We start from the raw sequence: 23,576 nt of genomic DNA, 5'->3' as shown, positions 1-23,576 counted from the left end.
GCAAATTATTGTTGTGCGTGACATGTTGAAAATTGAGAGTTCAGCAAAAAAGAAAAAGAAAACCGTACCACTGGCATGCCTCACTTGACACCTGTGGTGGTGGTGTCCCTCCAGTAGTAAAGAGGGTCATTGGAGGGGTGCAGGGGCCTCATTATCTAATGAGCCTGTGCCACCTCATTACAGCTTTAAACATTACTCTTTGAGGACAGGCTAGACTTGTGCCATGTGCCAAGCATTGTTATTCACGTCGACTACTCTGCGAGATCATGTTGACTACTCCGTGAGATGTTTGAGGTGGGGGGGGGGGGGCAGGTGTTATTAAGCTTAGTCCATAATTGCAATTCCCTTAGACCACAGTTTGTGCACTTGGCAAGCCAGAGAAACAAGTGCCTCTGCAGCGAACCATGTGCAGGGTTAATTTATGCTTTCATCAATTGTGTTGAAAGGTGTTAGTTTTCCTTTCCTGACAGTTCATCAGCTTTGTGTTCCGCAGTGTGACAGCCAGAAGATGTTGGAAGTAGGGCTGGACGATAGGGACCAACAGTCATATCTCAATATTTTTGGACTGATTGGCGATATACGATATATTTCTGGATATTGTTTATGTGGGTTAAATGCTCAGTTGTAAGACAGCTACATGTGAGCTGCCAACAATGCTAATCCTGAAGAGTAAATGTAAAACATTCCTAACAGTAGTTGTCAGTTAACTTCATCCTAAAATTAACTTGAAAGGAGATCATCTCAATAATAATGGCAATACTAACAAAAAAATGCAAGTAGCATCCCCATTACTATATGCACTGAAGAAGACAATAAGTGGCATTTTGTCATATTGATTTGTCATCATCTTAATGTAGTGGGTGACAGATATATATATATATGTGTATATATCTCGATGTTAATGATATTGTCTAATCCTACCTATATCACTTTTGAAAATATATTGATATATATCCAAAACTCGATATGTCGCCCAACCCTAGCTGGAAGCACCCCACCTCGACTAACTGCAGCTGTCTTCTCCATTTTGCTTCTGTGCAGATGATTCAAGAAAGCCGGGTCCTGATCGAAATGGCAGACACCATCCATGACAAGATTGTGCAGTGCCAGAAAGCAGGTAAGAAGCCGCTGAATCCAGTCCTGTCTCGGACGGTCTATTCTGCTGCTTAGACAGAGAAGGCACATATGCAAAGCCACTCCAAGCTCCAGATACAGGGCCACGCCAATGCTAGTAAAACCAACCAATATAATGCACACACCATAACCACGGCTCTGACATCACAGTTGGCTTGCTTTTATTTTGTTTCCGAGACAGTAAGAAACAGTTAGTGAGTTAAATTCAAACAAAGCACTTCCTAATGCAACATCCTCTGAACTTGACAGGCGTGAGCAACACCACCATGTTTTGCCCATACAGTTCAGTTCTTTCACTCTGCGGTGGATAGCTCCATCATATGTAGGGAGTCCCAGCCTGGTAACCGATAATCACGGGACATCTATTCCGGTTTTCAGGTGAACACAAGCCATCGCCTTCACATGTGACATATCACCGGGCATGCCTGTGTCCGGAGCAGGGATCAAAATCACAGCCTTACAGGCATCTGGTCTTTCCCCGATTCCTGCCAACCAATCATGTGCCTCATGGTCTAGTATTCTGGCGGTAAATCTGACAGAATATCACGCAGCTGAATTACCATTACTGCCACTTATTCCGGCAGATTTATTGCTTGATTACAAATGCGGTGGCAGTGTAGTTCCCCATTTTTATAGAGTCCATTCGACTCAATGGGGCTTTTTTTGGCGGAATTACTGTGGCAGAAATTTCCACGGTGCTAATTCATCAATTCTGCTGATTTTTTGACAATGTGTGGCAGTATTAATCTCCAGAATTTTCCTGGATGTAAATCTTCCTCTCCATGGCCCGATCTTATAATTTGGCGTAGAGGTAAAATTGGCAGTAACTCTGTTACCGTCAATTTTACTGCTTACTGCCACACTCGGAATGAGGCCCAAAATATTGTCAGCACTGACAGCTGAACATGCTCTAACAGTAGGCCAGTATGCCCAACCTCAAAATTGGAAGTAGTGATCTTCCCAGAAAAAAAAGTAATCGGAACGCCAAAAAAACAAAAAAAAACAATGCTGCTCTCATTATTAAAATAAGTAGCAAATGGTAATCCTAGCTTACAAATGCACACACACACACACACACACAACAAGGGAGTATCGAGCAAGGTAGGAGCCCATATTCTTCGGACATGACACAACTACTGTCTAGATGTTTTCTGCTGCAACGATCGCTACGACATCGTAGTGAGTGCCAATTGCTCATATAGGCAGTAACCCCTCTCGCTGCCCTACTTCGTTTGATCATAGCTGCCAACTAGTTCGGCCAATAGTTAAAAGGTAATTTACATTAACCGAACAGCTTCTCTCGGGGCCTTGATGAGAGCCCCTTTGATGCATTAATAGTGCTCTGTTTAAAAATCAGAGTCTTTCCTGTTACTGGGTGCCCATCAAACAAACATCACCAGAGGCCTGCTCCCATCACCCGTCTTCCCCAGGCACCTCTGAAGACTTCTGCCCTACCCTCGCATCATCTTCAGTTTCCTGAAATAGCGATGAGGACTTGCTTTTGTTGCAAACCTTGCAACTGCTTGCTACCGCGGAATTGTTGCTTCACTGCATTGTAAACACCTGAAATTGCAATCAACTAAGTCAGTAGAACTCCATTTATCGGCAACAGAAAAAAGAAAGGTAGGGTAGGCCTTACTAGGATAAACACAAATACATGCATGTTGCACACTCGTGGCTGAAGAGTAACATACATTTCTCCAGCATTGGATCTTTCCTGGATTCACATGCTTAGAATATTCCCCGTTGTCAGGCTGGGAACCCAAGGGTTCCCAGCCTGACAACGGGGAATTTTCTAAGCATGTGAATCCAGGAAAGATCCAATGCTGGAGAAATGGAGATACAGGTAAGAAACTATTCCCTTATGTGTACCTGGCACCATGGGATGAACACATTTTCTTTCACCAGAAGTACATGTTTTGACTTCTGCAATGCAACAGTAATCTGCACGCAAAGTGACTCGCAATACTGGAAATCCAGAACCCACCAAAGCTAACATTTTGGACAAAACCATTGATTCTCCAAAATATGCAGAAACGGGGCTCTCAAATCATGTTCTGCAGGTCCTGGCTTTTGCAGTGGGTATTGTTTTGCATTCTTGTGCACATTATAAAAAATGCAGGCCTATGCACAAGTACCAGAACGCAATAATGAAAGCCAGGAATTGCTGTTGGTGCGTAACCAGACACAGCCACACCCCACAAGCGCTGGCCTGATAGTCACCTGCTTTTAGTCGTTTTTTCCATGCTGTAAGAGTTTGAACTGTTCCCGTGTTAGACGGGTTAGCCACTCTGAAAGGTATTTCGTTTTCCATTTCAAATATTTAGGACTTGTTCCATGAAAGCAGCACAGGACTGGATGAGCTACACCAGCCTTCCACAGGGTGAGGGGGAGCTCTGAAGAGGCAGGCAACTAGTTATGCATCATGTGCTTAACACTTGCCCCACGCCAGAAAAGATGAACACATTTCTCTGCAAAAAACAATCACACATCACCCCTCAGTCAGCTTGTTAAAGTTGTAATAAGAGATTTACTCTGTCATTCAGTTCTGCTTTGGAAACCCAAGTGGTGGTCTTCATCTGCACGTGGGCCCAAGAAAATCATTCCTACTAGAAAGCAGCTGTGACTTAACTGGGTAAAGGGTTCTTCCGACATTTGTGTTGGGTCTCTTACAGGCCCTCCCTGCCAAAACAGGTTCCTATTAAATAACAAAGAGCCCGGGTGAAGACATTAACCCCTGAACTGCTGAGCTATTATGCATCCCTATGCAGAAAGGACGAGCATGCCCGCCCTTAGCAGGTCAGTACACGTCCTGCTGAGGTTTCTGGGAGAGCAGGCTGGGAACACTTGCTGCCTCCTGCACCTCTGATGTCGATCTCTCCATCAGGCCCCAGGGATCCGAAAAGTCCCGTCTCCCCAGAAAAAGTCAATTCCCTTCATTGTGGAGCCGGACATTTTTGTTGGCTCCATCAAAAATATCCTTATTGTCCAACATAACCCCTCAAATGTTTCCATAAAAGAAAGTAATGCAGTATTCAACTTTAACAGCATTGCCTTGTTTAAGATTTGAAAATGAGAATTCCTCACAGCTTACTTAATTTTATAAAATAAACAAAAGTTTCTAATTGGAGCAGGTGCATATAATGATTTAACCTTGAATCTTGATCGAATGGCCTCCACTTCCAAACCTTAAGGTGGGCCACAAAGATGGCGTACTTTGCTACCTTCTATGTGGTTAGACCAGTACTAATGTCATATAGGAGAATAGGCACTATTTTCATTTTGAAGGTCATTAATAATGGTTGCCATGAATAACCCTCAATGTCTGCATCTATTTTCTCTAGAAAGGTCTCACTTTTCAATATGTTATTTCCGATTTTGATATTTTGTTTTATCACTTTTAAAGCCCAAGTATGTTATTTCCTCCAATGCTTGATTTTCCACACTCAATGTGTATTTATTTTTACAACTTTTTTTGAATCCCCAAATACCATTAGTTTTGTATTCTCTAAATTGATAATTAGCTCATTGGTTTTCAGATAGTGTCGGCATAAGTATACACCCTTATGTTCCGCTTATGTTCCATGTCTCTCCCATCAAGACACCCATTCTGATCGAAAGAATCACCACAAATACCAGACATGGCTCTATGGTCTATTTCCAAAATCCTGAGAGTGCCTCTAAGTCGATTGTCTCCATTCATTCATTCGGGAGTTTTCAGGAGATGTAAATTATCGCCCCCACACCCTCCTAAGTGCCCCCAAACTCATCCCTGGACTGTCTACTGATTTCTTTAAAAGGGATTCCATGTTTCCACATTTAATATATATTTCCTTTGAAATGTCCAGATGTGATGACATTTATTTCGGTAACACATCATGCAATTTCACCAGGAGTAATTAAACAGGGTGTGCTGCTCCCAATGAAGGAGGCGCCGCAGTCATGCATATAGAAGATGCTTTACATGAACCTATCCTTGAGCTATGCATGTCGGTGGTGATGCAATATTCTTCCATTCCTGTTCCAGCCTAAGCATGTTTGTCATAACTAGTTATCCTTAGTACCTGTAGGTGTATCTGCTGGCGACTCCAACATTCCTGATGTGCGCATGTCATGTATGTTACCAACTAATCATACTTGTCAATCCGTCAATACAGTTCTCAATCCGTGCACCACTTTTACTTTGAACCCTAGTCTTAGAATTAGTAAAATATTGAGTATTTTTTCCTGTTCTGAGTCCATTTACCTTTTTGTCTCCCAACTTTCCTTTTCCTTTCAATCCCTCCATGGATGTTACTGGCTCATATGACATTAGAGTAGGGTTCATCAGTTTCAGCTGTGTCTAATGAAAGGATTGGGCCACCTTATTGCACAGGATGTAGCCTCCTCGATGATTGGCCCACCTTACTGCACAGGATGTAGCCTCCTCGATGATTGGCCCACCTTACTGCACAGGATGTAGCCTCCTCGATGATTGGCCCACCTTACTGCACAGGATGTATCCTCCTCGATGATTGGCCCACCTTACTGCACAGGATGTAGCCTCCTCGATCCATCTTGTTGAAGTTGCATAAATGGAGATTTCTTTAAATAATTATATGATGTGCTTTTGCATGTGTCTTCCAATAAAATAATGTCGTTTTCTTTAATGGAGATCAGTGTTTAAAACAGATTCTGAAATAAAAGCGAACTTCCTTTATCCCAATGTAAAAATGCAAGGGCAAGGAGTGAGCGCATTCAGGAAGCAAATGTGTCATACCTGGTTGGCGTGTATCGATAGGCGAGCATGGCGTCCCTTACTCTTCTGTAGACAGCCTCCCACACTCACCTTTCTTCTTCAGCGTTTCTGTGGCACATCTGATGTCTGGTAAGGCCAGCATAGATCCAATATATTAGGAATCAACCCCCTTCCTTCTTCACTTCATCCACCAAAGCCGCTCTGCCTGAACAGCCCAAACAGCCTGTGCACTCAGCCCCATGTGCTGACGCGCTGCTTCCTATGCATTGATGTGCTAGGCAGATCAGTAACTTCTGACCTTTAGATCGCTGTACACCACAGAAAATGCCCCACGCTCAGTTCTCGCCTCTCCCTGCACCTTATTCCTCAAGCAGCCCCAACATCCTGCTTGCAACGACAGGCTTTTCCCCCGGGATCAGTGCGCTCATCAGATCACGCAGATTCCAACCACTAGGATGCTGTTCCCGCAGAAGCAGATACCTTTGCAGTGCCTAAGAAGGCCAACAATGTAGGTATACCAGCATGTAATTGAGTGTGACACACACAAGATGAGAGCACTAAAATAGAGCAGTAAAGAGCCATGTTGGACACCCTGAAAGTACTATTGAGCAGAGAGGGTGCCCCAGAGATCAAAACACATGAAAATGTTACTTGTGCATCCCACAGCCCACTGTTTATTATTAAAGAATCCATGATAAAAGAAAAACCACTGGAACTCGTGATTGATAAATCCCTAAACATCCTTGAGTTCTTGCTCCATCATGTGCTGCATATGGGCCTCATCAGGAGTTGGGCGGTAACGCCGGCACTTTTACCGCTAGTGCCCCAAACCCCCGGCGCTATTAGCGCCGGATCACGGGTTTGACGGAATGGCTAGTGCCCATTCCCCATTGGTCCCATTCGGGAATTGGGAAAATTCGCACTGTTACTGACGGCGGATTTCCCACTGGCGGTAATAGTGCCAAAAATTGCCACATTTGCCACGGATTTCCCCCCAGTTTAGGGCTGGGGGAAATCTACCAAGGCCATGATCTGGCGGACCCTTAAATGCGGCAGTAATAGCGCTACCGCCACATTTAAGGGTTACCGCCAGACTCATGATGAGGCCCATTGTCTAATCGTTAAGCCTTTCTTGAGGCACAGTGCCAGCAGGTGAAAGGGCTGGGAGAGCCCTGTTTTGATTTGTTTGCATGTTCGTACACCGACAGATCCGAATGTAGCACTCAAAAGAAAATGGCATTCTCGTAAAATATGTGAAAGGGAACTAAATGCTTTCAATAATAACCCCACTCCAAAGCATGAATGTTACTCACCACATTTTAATGTGGAGGTAAATGTCAGTATGGAAGCTTAGTTTTGGGTCAAATTTGTTGCCAATTACCATGCTCTTTTACCCCAAACCTAGTCATATTAACTAATGCTCCAAGACTGACCGAGGAAATAAGACAAGGCCATGATGGTCTTCTGAGGAAGGCACTATCGTGCTTCGTGCATCGTAGGCCTCATTGTGCCTAGTCTAGGGGAGACATGTTGATGGTTCTAAGAGCGAAATATATGGGTAATAGGAGGAAAGATATACCTAATGATTGTACCTTGGTCCATTTTATATCCGAACAGTTGGTCAAAGGAATATTAGTCCCTCCGTAGACTGGTGGTGAATTTATATCTTAGGTCATAGCAATAGCACCCTTGCCCTTTGGCTAATTTTAACCCCCAATCCAACATGGTGTATTGGACCTGTTAAACAAGGGCACGTCCAAGGCTCCACCCTGAATGGGTGAACCCAGGATTACCAGTAAGATTGTACTCTAAAAGGTTCCCTGGAATCAGGTTAATTGGAGTATTGCAGGTAGAAACTTGGCCACCGGAAGGCAGAATGAAGCACGTATTTATTGCTGATATCTAATATATCTGCAGTTCTTGCCCTCTTTCTCTCAATGGAACAGCTTGGAAGAGAGAAAGCCTATGATCCTCGGGCTTTGCCTTGAACTGTTTCTGAAATTACTGTTTTTAGAAAGAGTAAAAGTAGTAACTTGGGTTATTTCTTTTTGGGGTCATGTTTGCCTGAAAAGCAAATAAAATCACCTAGAATAGTTAGAGTTTTTAATGGAATAATAATAATATCTAGTTTTATATAGCGCCACAAGCCCGCATGCATCTGAGCACTGAGATAACAGTTGATATTATTATCCCACAGCAGGGTATGGCATAGTACTCAATTTATCGACCTCGGAAGGATGAAAGGTTGAGTTGGCCCTGCCGGTGTTCGAACCCGCATCAGCAGGCTGTGCACAGATATCAGTAACAGGCGCTCTGCTCGTTGTGCTCTCTGACCGGCGAATAACAGATTATTATGTTATAAGAGACTTTTGTGTACTAATGCTTTTTTGTATGGTTGTAGAAGAATTTATATCCCTGGCCTACTTGTTAAATAGAGCAAGGTTTCCCATGAGTTTGTAAATAGAGGTTTACCTTTCCCAAGGATTTGAAGTAAAACATATTTTTTCACCTGCGGAAATGTTCCAAGTGATCGTGCTCTTACACAAAAGTGCCATGATTATTATTTTGTATAATGTCATCATCCTAAAACTTTATTTCGACTATGAAGCCATAAAAGTGCAAATATACAAAAAAGAGAATCGCAATTAAATCACAAGGTACCGTGGCAATCAATAAAATATCTCAAATATAATGCAAGTTTTGTTCAATGAAAAATGCTATAGGGCATACAACATAAAACAGGCCGTTGTGGAATGAAGAGAGAACTCTCGAATGCTTCGTCCACATTGGCCATTCCTAAGTTAATTCATAATTGATCACATACTCTCAAGATATCTCTGATATGATATTGGTTTGGCTAAATAAAAAATGTAATAGGGCATGGGACATAAAATAGGCCGTTGTGGGATGAAGAGAGAACTCTCGCAGCGTCATCCACATTGGCCATTCCTAAGCAAATTCATGATTAATCACATGCTCATACATCTCAACAGCCAGGCTCTATGTATATAATGCGCTGTACCAAAAACTACATACATATCTACAGTAGCCATTTGAGGGGTACTATGAAAGTTATTGGCCTGTTGGGTAACCATATAGCTGCCATGAGGCAGGAGTTGTCTAGTCTTGGTCGAAATAGGTTAGTTATTATAGGAGGTGAGTTCAATACTGAACTAGGAAATGGCTCTTCCAATACAATGTCTGATCTCGAAGAAGACGCCAGTAGGTGTATTCTGACTCAAGTTTGTTACTCTGCATATGTTGTTAATATTGACCCTTCCCTATTAAGGATGGATGAAAGAACAGCAGGACAAATACCTACTGGGTGCCTGAACAGTGATAATCCCAACACGCTTCTACCTATTATAAGGTTGAAAGGCCTTCCATTATGAACTGTTTGTATTTGTACTTGAAAACTGGTCCACGATTACTGATATAGAGGTTATCAGAGACCTGAGAGCGATCGTGATTCACTGGTGTTCACAATGAACCTGTCTACATAATATGGAGTTTATTGGCCATCAATATATGTATCTATTAAACATGGCATGTGTGAGGGATCTGGGCAGAATATGTTTAAACGGTTTAATGGTGATGATCGTATTTGCGAGGACAGTGAGATTTACAGGAATGATTGGCTTCAGAGTACAATGGTATGCGCGCGGTGGCCAGTTTAGATACTCAGATATGTCATCTAATTACACAGCCTGTGGCAAGATTAGCAAAGAAAAAGAATAAAAGCTGGGCTGATATGACAAAGGCTGCTATGAGGCCAAGAAATGAATCTTGCAGCGGTCAATGAAAAAAGGGGACCCCCCACCCCCAAGCAATACATATCCAGAAGTCCAAATATAACAACTGTATTAAACGAGCCAAAAATGTAGAGGAGCAAGGATCTGGTGCGACTGGGAAATAGCAACAGTCAGTAAAAACAGTAAGATGTCTGGCACGTTATTACACATTTTGAGAAAAGGCTTCTTGTTCCTAATCATTCTGTGTGCGTTTCCTGGGAGCCTTGGTTGAATGAGAAGTCCCTTTACTGAAAGGAAGGCGATCATTGGGACTTTAGGCCCCGTTGCTACAATTGTGCCCTAATGAGAGAATTGGCCGGCCTGGTCTTAGTAAGACATACCTGAGATTGCCAGTCAAACAAGCAGTTTGACTCTGGGCTCAGACCAATACCAATATTTTAGCCCCATTTCTATCCTTAAACCTCGTTAAAGCTGTTCTCTTATTACGTAGTTTGCCAAATACCAGGGCCACAGGAATTATCATCCCACTTCTAACAGGAGACATTTATTTCCCTGCTTGCTATCAATCTATTGTGTTGATAAACACCACCGTTAGAATAATTGACATATTTTAATTTGCCTTTTTTTCCCCATTTGGAAAGTTTGTGTGAGGGGAATGAGGTTCTGATTTATTGTGGATATACGTTGAAGAATAATGTGGGGACTGGCTAACAGTGTTTGAGTTGCCACCTACTGATTGAGAAATACACAAGGGCAGTAGCGTGAGTCTGACTTCCCTGGGCCTCCATGCTGCATGTGTGGAGAGAGCAGTCCTTTAGGGGGCTTTGATTTCCCTGGGTTTGGATGCTAATGTTCTAGTCATCGATGTTCAAATGTATAGCTGCTCAGGTGCTGCAGTCAGATTTGGTGATGAAGGCAGCATGAATGGCTACGTTAAGTGTTGAGCAGGGACACCTGCATGCCCGCCTGCTTTTTTACTTTGAACACATATGATCTGAAGGTACATTGTTAACGTGCTGCAGGAGGTCTACTCCTGACTGCAGGTAACACTTTGTAATGGCCTGAACACCAATAGCCTTCAAGTCAATAAAAGAAATAATAATTTTTAATGCCCAAAGAAATCTGCATTATGTGTAACGACAGGCACGAAATCAACTTGGCGAATAGTCTCCGTGTTACAGCAGTAAAGGAATGCGATTGCTTGGGTCCTAGGCCTGCTTCAGATGCGGTGTGGAGAAGACCCCGAGCCAAAGCATTGTTGCCCATGCTGCAAATGAATGCAGGTCGAGAGGCGGGGGAAAGACAGGATTAATAAAAAATAACAAAAACACGTGCAGCGGAACAACTATGGAAGAAGAGCATGAGAAAGAAAAAAAGTGGTGAGGAAGAAAAGCAAAAGGAAAGACTCCGAGAGGGAGAGGTTAGGGGTGACGAAAAGCAACACCATATTAAACCAAACACAGGCGTTGGGAAAGAAAGAAAGAAAGGGGAAAAGATTACTAATAGGATGAAAACATAGCAGGAGAAGTAGATCATTAAAAAGCCGACACACATAGCTGCCGAGAGAAAGAAAAAAGAAGACATCCCCAGTTATGTGGGAAAGAAGGTGAAAGGGCAAGAGATGCAGAGAGTCGTGGAAAACATAATGACGAGGATGGCAAGGTGGGAGCTAAACAGAGAGGAGATTGATTTGAAACAGTCTCAGAAAAATAGACTCCATTACTTTGTGGCCTCCCAATCTAGCGGAATGCCCTTTGCTTAAATTATTAGAATGAAAATGAGACGGTGAATTCCTGTTTGTTTTATTGATGTCTATGTTGTTGTCATCTTATTGCTTTTAAGTACAAGCCAATAAAACTGTAAATTGCAGTGACATAACCAGGTTTGGGAGGGATTGGCAGTGTGGGTTTTGTGACATGGGAGTAGAGCATTGTGGGAGGAGCTCTTTCTAGCGTCTCGTCTTGTGCCACATTGTCTAGAAACTGCCCTGGGTTGAGGTATGTCGAATCAAACGTCCTCATGTGTGAGTCCCCGAGGACGCAGCTGCTGACTCCATACGTGCACTGTGATAATGTGATGAGGACCACACACTCACTTCCACATGGTCATGACACCCCAAGGCTCTCAAAACCAGCTATAGACTGGGGCATTGTTTCCTCAGGCCACATCAGCCCGCCTGTCTTGAGAAAGCGAACTTGCAAGGAATAACACTGCCAGAAATCTCCTCTGTCATAAGGAAAACCTGGAAACTCACACACACTTGGGAGACTAGAGGGAATATTTATATGGACCACTCTAAACAGCCCTCCTAATTTAACACAATATCGTACATCAACTTTGTTTAGAGGGTCCCTTGCTTTTTCATGCTTACACCCTAATAGCTCATACTTTTGGAACCTTCTGGTTCTCTGTGTAACTCATAGTGCCAAAATGCATTGCTTTCACCCACAGTACAATATATGGATCCTAACCAATTCATACAAAATATATATATCTTTATTTCGTCAACATAAAATCACAAAAATTCATCATCACACAGTGCATGTAACAGCTTTAATTATCAACAGAAATGTTTCCAGCACATGCATTATTCAATGAAAAACGAATATAATCAGTATGTATAGAGCTTCCTCTTATGTGGTGCTTGAGCTTAAAGGAATGGTTCGGTCAAAATTTTTTATTGCCCCTACTGGTCGGCCATGTGTTTTTAAGCCTAAGTCGCTCGATTTTAGAAAAAATTCCTATGGACCTTACCCGAGTTTTCGTCCATTAAACGCACGCGAAAACAGGCATCAGGGAGCCGCCATTTTTTGATAATCCTATCATTTCTCCCATCGCCCTGGCTGACCTGCTTTTGCGGCACTAAATCATATCCCCCGCCCCTGAGCCTGACATTATCAAAACATTCATATTCCCCGCCTCTCTCCGTGACGTTTCTGTGCTGCGTAGGCAAACGCGCCCAGTCGTCTTCTACGCAACTTCACACAGAACCCGGAAACCAACACAGATCAGCTCACAACACAGCGCGCCACAATTCGGAATATGAAACTGTACTTTAAAATCAAACAGCAACACGGTACATTTGGTAAAGTACATTTATTTGACATTAAATGTTTATAGAATATTCAGCAATTGCCATATGAACTCCGAAAGTCATTTATTTTCTTTTATCTCTATCCGCAAATCAGTAAAAGTTTATCGGGAGTCACGCGCTGTTCCTTCATGGTACACAGGGTGTTGGTTTTCGTTCAAAGAAGCACTTTTGTCGCACGTTGAACCGCAATGCTGTTCCATCAAGTAGGCACTAGGCCAGCGTAAAGGTTGATATGTTGCTTCTAGCCGCTAGTACCGCGTAAGGGCATATGGGCCCTTGGCGATCGTCCCATAAGATCATCAGGATGGTGCAGTTGTTTACATTAAGCTGCAGCTGGCAGTTAAAAAAAACATCTGCCTGCGTCTGAAACTGGTGGCAGTGGCAAAAGGGAAGGATATACCTGTTTTGAAAACATAAAATTTATAATTAGTCTCGCCAGCAGATCTTTATTAATATTATTCATTTTATTTATTACGGCCGAGCTGAAACTATTTGCTTTCAAGGATAGTGCAATGGAGTATGTTCGGCTCTAAAATCAATGCGAAAACTAACAAAATAAATCGAGGTTAGTACACAATGAGAAACAACTTTTTGTCTACATGCGTGTGGAATGTGGACCTGCATGCCCATGTGCCCGCTACAAGGACGATCCCACAAACGTTTTCAAAGCTTTTCATTCATTCATTTATTCATGCATCCATTCATTGATTCTTCATTCCGGTATAAAAGCGTCTAAAGAGTTACTTACATTATATTTGCAATTTCCATTGTGTCTCTGCGTAATGCAGTCCGTAAATCCCACTGTGCTCTTGACAATGATTTTTCGTATACTGAACTAACATGAAACTCGGTCTAGTTTCAGAATTTTCTGCCTTATCGTCTCTTACGTTATTGCACCCCCCACTGCCCCCTCAAATGAAGTTCTTTCGGCAGGGTCCCTGTCTCTCAAGGTCAAAAAACAATAGAACCTTATACTGCCAGTGCGAGTTGTGGGCCTCTTCAGGGCGCAAGCTGAAAATCAAAGCCGCTGACCTTCACTAGAAATGAGCATACATTCTTTCTTTGCAACATCCCGTAGTAAAGCCATCTGTGAGAACTTGAAGTTTCGAATCCATATATGTAGTGCGCCTCAATGTGCAAATGTGAACTGGCTTCTCTCCCATCTGCAACGGTTTGCTTGGCGCGTTCTAAGGCCCCCAATTTTGTCCTCGTTGTCTGTGAGCTTTGAAGCCCTAAAGAACCATAACTTTTGAGACTTTTAATTTTTTGGGGAAGGTCAGGGAAAGTATAAAGTACCCGAGGAGTTGAGTTGAAAGGGAGATTTATTGTTTGTTTGTTTTATTATTTGCAATACGCAAGCCTCCCCTCGGTTAACAGTGCCCAGCATTTAGAAGAGATTGCGAAAATTAGTTACATCAACATAAATATACACATACACATATAGACAAGGTCAGCAATATGAGGTGAATAGAGAGAGAATTCAAAGATGACACCCAGGTTGTTCGGCACCCAGGATAGTGAAGGTAGGGTTTAGGGTTAGCGTACTTTGTATGCACACTGTACAATAACATTTATTTACAAAAAGACAATTGTATTACAATTATTTAAACCGGGATTTGTACTTCACAACCAGCTCTCCTTTGGGTGGACATGGCACAGTGGCAATGTTGGGTGGCAATGGATCAGTGCTCTGCACAGAAACGTTCAAAATTCCATATCTGTGCTTCTCTAATACAGCAACAATAAGGCTTTTGACAAAGTCGAACTCCATTTCCTCACACACTGGTTTGATCACTCATTGCTTACTTCTTTTTGAAAGGGCCTTAGTGTAGCGAGGCATCCTTACATTACCCTTAGTCCTAGACTGTTCACGGCCGAGATTCTCGTTATGGGCCAAGACCGCTAGTAGAGTCCTATGTCTCATGCCCTGTATGCTGAAATGCAAGCGCTTTGGCCTGTACTTTAGGCACATATTGTGGAACACCTCCAAACCTCCTGTGTGACAGAATTCTGTCAGTCCCCTCAAATCTCTTGATAGAGTTTTATCGAAAACAATCTTCTCAATGGCTTTGTGTGTTGGTGAAGATGGATTCAACCACTTCTTCTTCCGTGCCTCCACTGGGGACAAAGGGCCATGTTCACATTGGTGGAAATGTAGGTTTTCTGACCCTCGGTGCACGTTGGTACAGTGGTGCATCAGTGACCACCATTTTTCAAGTAGTATTTCCACTGACCCTTCACAAGTTTTGGAGCTCCACCAAAGATGGTTGCTGATAGACTGGGACCACTCTGAAATACTTTCCAAACCTTTTTTTTCCCCTGCAGCCGAGATTTTCTTGTTGATTGATTTAGCAAGATGCCATACATCAAATTGATGTTTAACATGTGGGAACTGCTCTCACATTGTTTTGGCAATTGAAACGTGTCTGTCCGTGGCTATGAGGTCGATGTGCATTCCCCTCGATTGCAGATATTTCACTGATTTTATAAATCCTAGTTTCTCCATGGCCACTGAGGATGTACATTGTGTTACCTGCACGACCACCGAACTCACAATTTTCTCACTATCCATGTCCTGAAAGTGGTAGGTGCAGTACTTGGCAGAAAATCCAGGGCTGTCGCACTGTCCATCGCCGGCTAGCCTGAATCGTTTGCCTTCGAATGTACTTGCTAGAGACAATTGTTCAATTTTCCAAGCATCACTAATGGCCGGAAACAGATAATCATGTTGGTATTTGTAGTACTGCTTATTTTAAATGAAATGGAGTCCCACAAACTGAAAGAAAGACTTTAACTTTCTAAAACTGGAGCCACTAAAAAGTGATGCAGCTGCAAACAGTAGATGGCCTGCTGGCAGTTTCCCCAGCATCGGTTGTGCAGACCATGAGAACGTATGATGTAATCTGCAGGCGGCATGTATTGTGACGTTACTGCCTTGTTTTTGACGAGTCACATGAATCAATGGCTTCCCACATATTTTCCCTCTGACGGAATGCCCACATTTCAGCATACTTAAAATATCCATCAAACAACTGTCGAATACTATGTATTTGCCCTCTTTCATTAGACTGTCATCCTGCGTCAAAGTTGTTTCGGCCTGTGACGTTGAGGACATTTCACCACATTTGAAAGAAATATCGCTTCTATCAAGTTCTGATGCGTCGGTGAATGGTGCTGCTGGTTCATTCTCTGTCATTTCAACATCTGCTACTTCAACATTGATGGGAGAACACAACAATGTCGACAGCTTTTTTGGTGGCAATTTTCTGGCGGGTGTAGATTGTGTAAATTGATCTGCGACTACTTCTGAGCTATCTTCAATACATCCGGTATCATGTTGTTGCGATGGTGCGGTCGTAATTTAGCAATGGTCTTTTACAACTTTACTGGATTCTAAGGACACATTCATTTCATTTTCTGTACATTGGACATGAGCATCCCGAGTCTCAACACGCCGCGTCTGAATTAATAGTTCCTCCATAATAGCCTCCATAGTGTAAATGGTCTGGCAAGCAACATCTCTCATTCGCTTCACTGTCTGTGTATGTATAGTTCAGACACCCACGGTAACTAGAGGATAGATTGGAATAGGGATGTTCAGTTTAAACACAAGATAAAATATAGTACAATTGACTGGAAAAAACATAAAATAGTCCCCAGCACCAAAAATTTCTAAAGTTATGAACTGTTTGTAACTAACCTTATTTTTGTTTCTTTTCTTTGCAACTTTTTTGACTCGACCTTCAACATCTGCACGCTGTTGCTCCGATTCTTATCCGCATGTCTCACCTTCCTCTTGCGCTGCAACGACTATATTTTCTGTATCCGCATAGACAGCACGGAATGAGGCTCCATCGACTCCCTGAAACATAGTATTTTCATTACTGTGTATCAAAATATTGTTAGCATAAAACACACCTGAGGACGAACACACATGTACATCTCAATAGCCAAACACGATTTAAACATTGTGTGGAACAATCAAACGACAAGTATTCAAGCTCTGATGACCTAGTTCGATGGAGCTGTCAGTATCCATACCTCTGGCTCTGCATGGACTGCCACGAATGATTGTATTGAAGAGGAGGCATCAGCAACTCCCTGAAACACAGTACTTGCGTTAGTATTGGTTTCAATATTGTAAACATAACACACACTTGGGGTCGACGGCACAGGTACATATAAAGAGATAACCACAAATGTTGCATTGTCTAAAAGAATCAAGGAATATTTAAATATGATCAGATTTAATCTACTTATTTCTCCGATTTCTTTACATCTGCATCATCTAAATGGGATCTTGTGATTGTAGTGGAAGCTCCATCGTCTCCCTGAAACATAATACTTGCGTTAATAGGGAAGAAAGTATAGCAAATGGAATCACGTTATATGATCACGCTCGATGGAGCTGTCAGTATCCATACCTCGTGCTGCTGAAGAATATCTAGGGCTGTTGTCAATGTGGTGCGCACTTCCGAAAGCTGGTGCGCCGATTCGTATCCGCATGGTCCCGCTACCACCAGAATTACTTGAATGTCAGGCTCTGCATCAAGTGCGTGGGTTGACGATTCAACAACTGCCTGAAACATAGTATTTGCATTAGAAAGGATTACAATATTGAAAACACAACACACGCTTGTGGTCGACCGCACAGGTACATATCAACGACTAACCACGAATGAAACATGGTGTAGAACAATCAAACAACAAGTGTTCCAGTCCTGATGATCACGGTCGATTGAGCTGTCAGTATCCATACCTCGTGCTGCTGAAGAACATCTAGGGCTGTTGTCAATGTGGTGGACGCTTCAGCATCTCCCTGAAAGACAGTACTTGCATTAGTATGGATAACACTAATTATAACTGAAAACAAACACCAGGGGACGACAACTAAAGTCTATGGGCCTCATTACGACCCTTGCGGAAATCGAAAAACGATGGCGGAAATGCAATACCGCCATCGAATAGCGCTCGGTGCGACTATGACCCGTCACCGCAAAGTACGATGCCATTAGCGACACCGTAGTGAACGCCAACGCTAACTGCACCAAGTACGCGCGCGCGCGCCATGCCAAACCGTAAAAACCACCATGGCGCAAGGGTACGCGAATTCCGACCCTAGCGGACATGTACCTAACGCCATCAAGCACGGCAGAAAGTACCATTCCGCCATGGCGAGAAGTACGGCATCGCGAATCAACCGTAAACGGCCCAACTGAGTGCCTGTACACCGCTCCCTGCCCACATAGTACAACTCCCCGTAGGTGCAATGAAGTCACAATGCAACCAGTGAAATGTACAAGTCACCCATGCATGCCAACGAACAAATTAATCACAAGAGTGGGCAATGGGAGCTGCAGGGCACAGATGGCACGAATACAGAAGCCATTCCAATGGACATGACCACAGTCCCCCACCAAGAAACGCACGCAAACACAGGCACCTGTGACCAGCAACATTCCGAAAATCACATCATTCCACCAGTCCACCTGGCTGACCGGCTTCTGTTACACAAAACCTAATCCCCCGCCCCTGAGCATGACATCATTCAAACAGTCATATTGGCAGCCCTCATCCCTGACCTCACTGGGCTTCGTAGGCAAACGCGCCCAGCACAGTACCACGCAACTATACTCCGAAGCTGGAACCCAATGCAGATCTCCTCACAATACATCGCTCCCCAAATAGGAATATGCCACATCACTTGCAAAGAAGAACGCTACACGGCCCATATCAGAATAGAAATTTAATGCACAACAAAATCACCAAGGCCATACAGCCATTAGGCCATGAACTCCAAAACACATTTCACCATTGTGGGCTGCATCCGCAAGAAATGACCAGCTACTTCTTGTGTGACGCCCTGTTCCATCATGGTACACAGAGCCACATTCACGTACGAAAAGGCAACATGGAAGCGCACAGAACCGCAGGGACGTCCCAATGGGGAGGCACTAGTCCAGCTGAAAGGCCAAAATGTTGCTCCGAGCCACTAGTACTGCGTAAGGGCATGTGGCCCATTGGCGATCGTCCCATAAGATCGTAATGCTGCTCCACTGATTAACACGAAGCAGCAGGTGTCGGGAGTAAAAGCCATCTGCAGGAGTGGCATACAGATGGCAGTGGCAAAAGGGGAGGAGATACCTGTCAACCAAAAGAAAAGAAAAAGAACAGAATGGCCATCAGAACTACATTCGAACAACTCACTTCAATGATCACACTAAATCCACAGCCATATGCATGCTAGCCCACTCCAAAGGATCATCACCACCCCAAAACCACTTGCGACTCATAACTATCTATATCGAGGTGTAAACACCATCACACACGAGTGTACCTGTGCATGCGTCTGTGGAAACAGAATCCATCAGATGGGATTGGTAACGTGCATGGACACAAGTGTCTGAGGGCGCGTCGAGACAGGGAGGGCTCAACAAGGCCAGATAGACGATGGTCCCACTATGGCAGCCCTGCATCACATAGCGCAGGGGAGGCGGACAGATTCCAAGAAGCCCTGTACATTGCAAACTCTGTATCAAATCATCTGTCCATGCATCCATTCATCATTCCCTCATCCCGGGATAAAAACGCCTGAATATTTACTCACATAACATTAGAAATATCCATTGAGTCTGTGCGTTATGCAGCCTGCAAAATCCACTGTGCCCCAGCCCGTAATTCCAGTGTAGTGAAGTAACATGTATTTGGGAACGTCCGGCCTCATCGCCCACGTCGCTATTGCGCATCCCAAACTATTCATATCAATCATTGCATCCTCGCCATGGCCCCTGTCTCAAGGACATTGAACAATAGAACGTTATATTTGCAGTCAGACCTGTGGGCATCTCCTCGGCGCTAGCTGATAACCGAAAGCGCCGCCCTTCGAATTCCTCATTTGCAACATCACGTCGAAAAGGCATCTGTGGCCGCTTGAAATCACAAATTAATCCATCTAGAGCGGCTGTGTGTGAAAATGGCAACTGCCTTCACTCACAAATGGGACGCCCCGCCCGTCGTTGCAACTCGGTACAGTGATGCATGAGGGCCCACCGTCACTCGAGTACTACGTTCCACTGACCCCTCACAAGTCTGTTCGCGACTGCAAAGATTGCATGTGAAACAATGGGACCATAGCCGAATGAACATATCAACCAATGTTACACGGCCACCGGGTACAAATACATGATTGCAATAGCAAGATGCCATGCGTCGAAGTGCAGCGTTGTGTGCGGGACGTGCTCGGCCAAAGGGGAGAGCAGCTTGCACAGGTGGAATGAATCACCACAGGTGGAGGCCATACAGCCTGAAAACACATAAATTGCACACCCAGTCTCCTCCCACAACCACACCCACTCCGAAATGCTACCGGCAGGTCTCGCGATGTTGGCCCTGGGGGACCTGATAGCACTGCAAGTACTCCAACTCCAAGAAGAAGACGAACACCAACTACAACCGGCCGCACGGAGGAGACGCAGGAGGAGGAGGAGGGCAAGGCAGGGCCAGCAAGGGCCGCCAGCACAGCCACTACCACCACGCAGGCAGCCCGCAATCCCACGCCTCCGAGCACATCCGTTCAACCTCACTGATGAGCAGATCCACACCCTCTACCGTTTGGACCGGGACACCATAGCCGCCATCGTGGACATGACACAGGCTGACCTTGTCAGCATGATAGATAGCCCAACCGCCATCCCACCCCTACTGAAGGTGGTGTCTGTACTCCACTTCCTGGCCACAGGCACCTACCAGCACACAGTCGGACAGTTGCATGGCATTTCTCAGCCACTGTTCTCACGGACACTATTGCAAGTGCTCGATGCCCTCCTGCAGCACGCAGACGACTACATCTCTCTACCACGCTCGGAGCAGGAAATTACCAACACAAAAGTGGGATTCCATGCACTTGCCGGCATACCGGGTTGCATTGGTGCCATCGACTGCACCCATGTGGAATTGGTCGTCCCACATGCCATGGAGGCCCAGTACCGCAACCGAAAACAATTTCATTCTCTGAATGTACAAATGGTGTGTGACTCCAACAGGATCATTACACATTGTTGTGCCCGATTCCCTGGATCAACCCATGATTCTATGGTCTTGAGGAACTCTATAATACCACGCTACATGGAGCGACACGCAGGGAACAGATCCTGGCTACTCGGTGAGTCTCATTTCATGCATGATGATGTGGGGTATGTGATTCGGCAATGACCTGGCAGGAAGGGGGGGGGGTGTGTGTGCGTACGTAGCAATGGCATTCCACATTATACGTTTATCGTCCACATACAGGTGATGCTGGATATCCACTGAAGAGATGGCTCCTCACACCAGTCCGGAACCCACGGGACCAGCATGAGGAGGACTACAACCATGCCCACTCACGTACCCGTGTAGTCATAGAACAGGCATTCGGCCTACTGAAGACTCGTTTCCGCTGCCTCAGCAGGTCTGGCGGGGCACTCCTGTACCGCCATGAGAAGGTTGCAAAGATGGTCATGGCATGTGTCATGCTACACAACATGTGCGTACGTAGAAATGTGCCCATGCCCCCTGACGCAGAACTGCAAGCACCTGAGGATGGTCATGATGAGGGTGGGGATGTGGCAGCACCTCAAGGAGTCCGCGAGGCACAGGAGGGCCGTGACATTCGTCAGCATCTCATTGATGCATGCTTCTAGCACTCACGCCTGGTGGCTGATACATGGACACGGTACTCGTGGCACTGTGTGTGTCTGGTACATGCACAATATGGACTGTACGCCTATGATGGCCTAGTACACAAAGATCATTGTCCACACATCTCATTGGTTGATCGTGCATTGTTTATGGCATATGTGATATCATGTTGAACACCCTATCGACCCGCCACCCAAGTGAGCCCAACACCCCCCCTCCACCCTCCTACCTCCCCCCCGAACACCAGTGTCCAAAGATGCTCATTGTCAGTGGGCTGTCGCTATTGCAAGCCCCCTCTGCGGGTATCAGGGGCACCCCTGCCTGTGGAGCGCAGGTTCCTCCCAGATCTACGTTGGGGGCTGCCCTGGACGGAACTTGCAACGGATGATGTCTCTGCCTGCTCACGTCCATGCATGTCCCTAAGGGTTTGTGAGAGCTCAGTGAGCACACGGCGCACTGCGGCAAGTTCGGCACATACGTCTTTGGACGTCGCATGCAGTTCCCCCCTCAGGCTCTCGGTGCTTCTCTCCATTTGGACTCTCAGGCTCTCGGTGCTACTCTCCATTTGTGCCCTTAGTGTCTCTGTACTTCTCTCCATTTCTGCCCTAAGTGTCTCAGTTGATGTTTCTATGTCTGCCTTAGTGCCCCCACATTCATCGGCATGGTCCTTGAGGAGCGTGGCCAGTTGCTGCTGTTGCACGATTAACTGGTCGAGGGACTGTTGCCTCTGCTGGGCCATGGCCATTTGCGGTGGTGTCACAGAGGGGCTGTTCGCCTCATGTTGCCCTGCCACAGGGCTTGTGGGGGATGGCCAGTCGTCTTGTGGGTGCCCCTGCGTGGTATCCTCATGTTGTACGGGATGGGACAGACAGGGGGATTGGGACAGGTCATGGATGGATCTGACTTCGACATCCCCGTCTTCTGTGTCGGAGCATGCTGCCATCAATGGGGTGTCACCTATGGTGCTGCTGCCACCAGAGGCAGTGCCTTCTGTGGCATCCATTGGGGGGACCTTTGGTGCTGCTGTTGTGGGCATGCTGGCTGCTGGGGTGCCTGTTGATGTTCCCTCCTCTGTGCTGCCACCTGATTTGTGCTGCTGCCGTGTTTTGATGCGTGCAGCTGAGGTGGAGGGTCTTTGGCCGTTGGTCTTGGCCCTCTTTGCAGGTGTGCTGGTAGGGGTGTCCTGAAGCTCGTCGTTTGGATCGGACCCTGTGGTGGAGTAAAGGAGGGCGAGGGTTATTAATGGGTCTGTGGGAATCGGAATGGCATTGTATCACATGCATTGGGGTGGTACCTGAGGGTGATTTGGGTCGGGGCCTTGGAGGTGGTTTCATTTGTGTGTGGAGTGAGGGTGCAGTTGTTTGGCAGCCTGCAGTTAGGGTGTGCCTGCTGCACGTGTAGTGGGTGTTTTTGGGGTTTTTAATTATTTATGTATTTATTGTGTGTTTTGAAGTGCGCTATCAGGCCAATGTGTGTGGACGTCCTCCTGGCCATGTGTTTCTGTTGCACTATGTGGACACATGGTACTTCACATGATTGGACATTGTGGATTTGGCATTGTTTTATTTGGGCCACCTACCTGATTCTTCGGATGTCTGCACTCCTTTCTCCATCCCTCCGACTCCCTCTATACTCTCCATTCCAATGGTGGAGGCACAGATTTCTTCCCAGGGGGTCAACTTGATGGGTGATTCCGATCCTCCCCCGGTGGCTGTGGCAATGTTGCGGTTGGCAGAAAGTATGCTCCGGACGCGTATCCGCAGGTCGTCCCATCGCTTTCTGCATTGCTGTGGGGTGCGGGGTGCGGTCCCCACCGCACTTACCCGCTGTGCCACCAGAGCCCATATGGCCTTCTTGTTCGCAAGTGCCGTCCTGGTCATTTGCGTGGAGAAGACGGCGGCGGCATTCTCCTGGAGGGTCTCTGTTAGCACGGTGAGTTCCTCACGGGAGAAGTGGACCTGCCGCTTGCGGTCGCACGCTTTCTTCGCTACTTTTCCCATTTTTCTTGGTTTCGCTAGGGTGGATGACGGGTTGGGGTGTGTCTCAGGGTAGTGTTTTTAGTGGTTGTGTGGATTTTGTGGTTTTATGGGTGTACGGCGGGATGTTTCCCGTTCCGGGCCCATGTTTTTACTTCCGTTTCCGTATATTTCCGGTCACCGTACTTTCCGGTTGGCGCTCACTG

The 23,576-nt window shown here is 45.4% G+C and overlaps 1 protein-coding gene across 1 annotated transcript in view; it reads left to right on the top strand.

Moving 5' to 3' along the window:
- PLCL1 (phospholipase C like 1 (inactive)) overlaps positions 1 to 23,576 on the top strand; it is a 1,260,670-nt gene that overhangs the window by 1,042,899 nt on the left and 194,195 nt on the right. Inside the window, exon 4 of the mRNA XM_069615809.1 lies at positions 1,042 to 1,117. Within this exon, the coding sequence (XP_069471910.1) occupies positions 1,042 to 1,117 (76 nt within the window). The remainder of the gene's footprint in view (positions 1 to 1,041; positions 1,118 to 23,576) is intronic.

The sequence above is a fragment of the Ambystoma mexicanum genome, chromosome 9, assembly GCF_040938575.1.
Source record: "Ambystoma mexicanum isolate Mex_15411 chromosome 9, UKY_AmexF1_1, whole genome shotgun sequence".
In the NCBI taxonomy this organism is placed as follows: Eukaryota; Metazoa; Chordata; class Amphibia; order Caudata; family Ambystomatidae; genus Ambystoma; species Ambystoma mexicanum.
This window is presented reverse-complemented; position numbering and strand designations above follow the sequence as displayed.